Source organism: Penaeus vannamei, chromosome 9, assembly GCF_042767895.1.
Source record: "Penaeus vannamei isolate JL-2024 chromosome 9, ASM4276789v1, whole genome shotgun sequence".
Classification (NCBI taxonomy): Eukaryota; Metazoa; Arthropoda; class Malacostraca; order Decapoda; family Penaeidae; genus Penaeus; species Penaeus vannamei.
The window spans coordinates 46733631-46738630 of record NC_091557.1 but is presented as its reverse complement, the minus strand read 5'-3'; the positions used below and the strand labels follow the sequence as shown (position 1 = coordinate 46738630).

The 5000-nt window shown below is 49.0% G+C and overlaps 1 protein-coding gene across 7 annotated transcripts in view; it reads right to left on the bottom strand.

The window, feature by feature from the left end:
* Positions 1 to 5000, bottom strand: part of LOC113828064 (histone-lysine N-methyltransferase 2D) — a gene marked incomplete at its 3' end in the record, with an annotated part of 71618 nt that overhangs the window by 62855 nt on the left and 3763 nt on the right. For 6 of the 7 annotated variants that reach the window (XM_070125866.1, XM_070125868.1, XM_070125872.1 and 3 more), the window contains 2 exon segments: positions 3634 to 3721; positions 4003 to 4548. In XM_070125866.1, the coding sequence (XP_069981967.1) occupies positions 3634 to 3721; positions 4003 to 4548 (634 nt within the window). 7 annotated transcript variants of the gene reach the window in all.

Below are 5000 nucleotides of genomic sequence, written 5' to 3'. Positions count from 1 at the left end.
CTTTGTGAGGGTTCTAAGTCCAAATCCACGTGAAATGGCAAGAGCTACATTGTATGGTATAGATTTGCAGTTCAACCTAAGTGTTCTGCGTGCAACCAGTGAGGTCAGCGTGATACCCAAAAATACTAAGCTTATGTGGGCTAAATTACGGTATGTCTTCACTCCATTCAAATATCCTATCGATGTATCCGTTTTGTTCAATTTTGATTCATATATTCTATACTTGCATATCAATAGTGGCACACATATGGCCATCGTCTAGACTAGGCCTAGATTACCGTATGTGTCTATTCTTTTTTTCTTTATCTACTACCACTAACAAGTAAATCCAAATCATTAATTCACTAAATCATGAACTTTCTAACTTTCTCTCACATCCACACTTGATATTTCTCATCTAAATCCTTCCTTATATTTAGTTTTGCCACCGCTGTGAGATGTGAACGATCCGGCATTTTCTTTATGTTCGAGTTCAAGCACTCCTACTTTCTCTAAGAGATGTGGAGGATATCTCAATTATTATGGCCTCTTCTTCTAAAACTTTACTAAGTTCTACGTTCTTCGCGAGTTGTGAAAGAGCTTTTAAAGTATATATGTATAACGGTTTATTAGGTTTTACCGCCTCTCTTCACGGTCTACCTTCTCTGCGGGATGTGAACGAATTCTCTGTTACTGTACGACTGTTTTTGGACATCGACTTTATTGGAGAATTATATATTAATAATATATAATAACTCATGACTCAATGGAACGAAGAGATTTTTTATTAATTAGTTCTTACGTATCTTTAACGTTTTACAGGAATCATTGTTTTGTTAGCTAAAGACAATGCTAATTAAGGGCAAAGTTCCTGTATACTTTACAGTAATTACATTGACGAAAAACTCGATCTGTTCCTCATTATGAAATATTTTGCCACAAAATATATAACGTAGAAAGCTGCTAAGAATCAAAAATGTTTTAGGAATAGACTTCGAAATGGAAATAACTTGACATAAGAATTAAATCACGTTTATATCTGACGCATAAGAATTAAAGATCAAATCTATACGTATTATTTTTTGGGAATCATTCGTCACAGATCGCCATCTGTACCCAAGGAGACCGCGCGGTTTCAAATTTTATGAATGTCTTTAAGTTCGTTTTTTAACGGTTCTGTTTTCCTTTCAATTTTCGCTTTCAGCTACAGTTTTTTCCCCCGCTGTGACAGAACACCAATGGAAAGGAAATTAAAACCGCAAGATGTTTTTTTTTACCAATCGATAAACCAGGAGTAAAAGAAAACGAGAAAAAAATAAAATTAAAAAGAGCGGGCTTTACGAGCGGGCTTCACACGCGAAAATATCTACACGCGAAATTAAAGGGGAACAGGTGAGGTTAGGTAATTTAGCGGTTAATTGTCCAAGTTAATGAGGAGAGAGGTTACAGATTCGCGTAATTACGTCCGGCTTATATCCCTATGAGGGGGGGAGGGGGGAGGGGGGAGAGGTAGATTGGAAGGGGAGGGGGGGAAGGAGGGGAGGCGGGATGGGGAGAGGGAGGGAGGGGAGAAAGGGATGGGGAGAGAGAGGAAAAAGGGGAGAAGGGAGGGGAGGAAGGGAGACGGAAGGGGAGGGGGGAAGGAAGGGAGACGGGAGGGAGTGGGAGAGGGAGGGAGGGGGGATAGGGATGGAGAGAGAGAGGAAAAAGGGGAGAAGGAAGGGTGAGGGGAGAAGGAAGGGGAGGGGGAAGGAGGGGAGACGGGAGGGGGAGGGAAGTAGGGAGCGGGGGAGGGAGGGTGGGGAGAGGGGAGGGGGTAGGGATGGAGAGAGGGAGGAAAAAGGGGAGTAGGGAGGGTGAGGGGAGAAGGAAGGGTGAGGGGGGAAGGAGGGGAGACGGGAGGGGGAGGGATGTAGGGTGTGGGAGAGGGTGGGTGAGGAGAAAAAGGGGGGATAGGGATGGGGAGAGGGAGGAAAAAGGGGAGTAGGGAGGGGAAGGGGAGACGGGAGGGGGAGGGAAGTAGGGACGGGGAGAGGGAGGGAGGGGAGAAAGGGAGGGACTGCTGGAGACGACACGGAAGAGGGGGGAGGGAGAGGGAGGGAGGGGGGGAGGGAAGATGGTTATAGGGGAACAGGAGCCGCAGAGGGGAAGGGACTAGAGGAAAAGGGGTGGGGGGGGGGGAAGGTAACATGGCTCGGTCCGACCTTTTGTTAATATGAACAGTCAATGCCGCTCATTATATTTTCTGATCTCAATTAAAAAAAAGGTTTGTGATTTTTTATTTTTTTTTTGACGAAAATACAGTGAAATCTGAAGTCCGGATTATTTATATAATGACGCAAGCCTATCATAAAAAAAAAATCATGACATGTTCATTTATAATTACACGCCCATATACATATATATGCACACGAACACGCACACATAATACACACACACACGCACACTCAAGCATCTATAGTGTCTGGTTCAAGAAATTGTGTACGTTTTGTGCAAGAATCAAATGTCAATAACTTTAAAAGCAGAAGCTCAAAGTGTGTATTTTTACTGCTTCTTGTAAACCAAACAAAACGCAAAAAAAATCCTCATTAAATCTCCACAAACAACTAAATCCATATCCACACAGAAAAAAAAACAAAAGACTGAAACCCCATCAATTTTACTCAACCTGGATGTCGTGAGAGCGGCTAACACATCCATGTTCTGTGTACGTGGTCAGTCAAGCAACGGTGAACAGGAAGTCACTCTAGAGCTACTGTGCCCTACCTTTCCGACGAGGCCTTGAGACACCGTCCGGGGCGGTCGGGGAGCCCGCCTCGTCCTCGTCCTCGTGAATGGTGTACACCTCACCGGGGGAATGGTCGTAGAAGGTCATGGCCGTCAGGAGGCTCGGCGACTCCGGCTCCTCGTCGCTGTCTTCGTGGTCTTCCTCGTCTTCCTCCTCCTCCTCCTCCTCCTCCAGCTCCTCTTCGTCCTCCAGCTCTTCTTCCGGTTCCTCCATCTTCACCACCAATCGCGCCTTCGTCCGGTCGCCATTGCGGCTCGCCTGCGCGCCCTCGCCGCCTCTGCCGAGCGCCTTGTCCTCCTCCTCCTCCCGGATGGGTTCCTCGGTGAGGTCCTGCGGCAGGATCTCTCTCGGGGACTCGAGCGGCTTGTTCAGGAACGCTAGGTAACGCTTGACGTCTTCGGCGCTGACCTCGTAGGAGTCTTTATCGTCGGTCTTTTCGTCTCCATTTTTGCCCTTGCCTTCGGCGTCTCTGGCTTTGCGCGCCTCCTCCTCGAAGCCGCCCCTCGAGTCCTTCTTGGAGCTCTCGACGGCGGCTTTCGTGGAGAGTGAGCTTTCGGTGCCAGCGACGGCGGAGCGCTTAGTACCTTCGTCAGTCGGTTCTACTCTATTCGGCGAAGATACCCGCACCTTATCTGAGCTTTGGTCATCCGAATAATGATTACTTGTAATTGGGACAGGGAAGAGAGGTTCGAGTTTCGATAGTGACAGAGAAGAATTCGTGTGTAGGTCTGTAGGTCTCTTAGAATTCACTGAGTGTTGTTCCTTTGGGGAGGAAGGCTGTACTGTTTGCGAGCATGGCTGGGAAGAGCGTATGGAAAGGAGAGAGGTGTTGGGGGGCAGGTTAGTGGACTGCTTGTTATACTCACGGTCAGCGCCAAGCTGGCCCTGGTGCAGCGTGTCCGGTTGGTAGCCCTGAGGACCCGGCCGCATCTCAGCTTGAGGCCCGAACATTCCCTGGAAGGCGAGCAGACGCTTAGACAGGACGGGTGCACCGGGAGGGACACTGGAACAGCCACGTATAGAAATGTATTCGCTAGGAAAACAGTGAGAGAAGAGCGGAGGCCAGAAGTGCATAGGGAGAATATACCACTCCAAGTGTCTATGACGTCATTCTATAAAAAAAAAAACATTTCAGTACGAATTTAAACATGCTTCAAGCCGTAGACTACATAGAAATGGGAGACGTAAAAATCACGGTAACATGGCAACTACATCAACAGTTTGGAAGGTCCTACCCTCTCCGCCTCGTCCGGCTGCTTGGAGGATGAACCATGAGAAGAAGACGGACCCACGTCACTCCTCGCGGGCTGGGAAGTGCCAGGCTGACTTTGGTGCTCCTCCGCGGGCCGCTGCCCCTCCCCTGGCTGGGGAGAGGGCGACACAGCGCCGGAGGAGCTGCTGGGGCTGTTCGCCGCGTCGGGGGCCCCTTGGGACCGCATGGGCGACTGGCGTCCGTGCGACTTTGAATCGTTATATTGGACGCCGTTCGCGGGCCCGCTTGGCGTGCCCCGCGGCGGGAAAGGACTACTCGTGATCGGGCCCGAAGGCAGCGGCGAGCGCGCGTTATGAGAGGCGAAGGGAGAACTGGGGCCACGGGACCCTGGCAGCTCTCCCTGCTTTGCGGTAGCTTGGGGGCTACTCGAGCTCGAGTGCGTTCCAGACAGAACCTGTGGGCTGGGCGTGCTGTTGGGCCTTATCTGTCCTTGCGGGCCTTGAGGTCGAATGCCGAGAGGTCCCGGGTGCTGTTTGGTGGGCGGGTGTTGAGCACTTCCCAAGCCGCCCTGCTGGAGAACATGCCGCTAACTATATCAGCACTATTGAAACTAAGTCGCTACTGTGTGAGGAGCCATAACAGGTTCTGGGGATCTGAAACCTCGGTAGCTGCTACAACTCTCATATCCCTCAGCTGGTGAGCATAAGTATGCTTGCCGAAAAGGTTCAGTGATTGAAGGGGAGGTTCTACGTGGCTAAAAATATAGGCAAAAAAATTTTGTATCTTAAAATGTCTAAGCTATTAAAAAAGCAACCATTGCCACTGGGAAATCAGTTGCCAAAGAAGCTACTCTATTGTTTCTCATTCCAGGTCTAGTCCAATGTTGAAATGACATGGTGCACTACTAACACTATTCCGATACACGCTTTGCAACACCACACACTATTCCTATGCATATCATGGCCAATTTAAGGTGTTCTTTTCATGCCTAGTTTTGAAGTGTATTTCGGTCATTCTAAA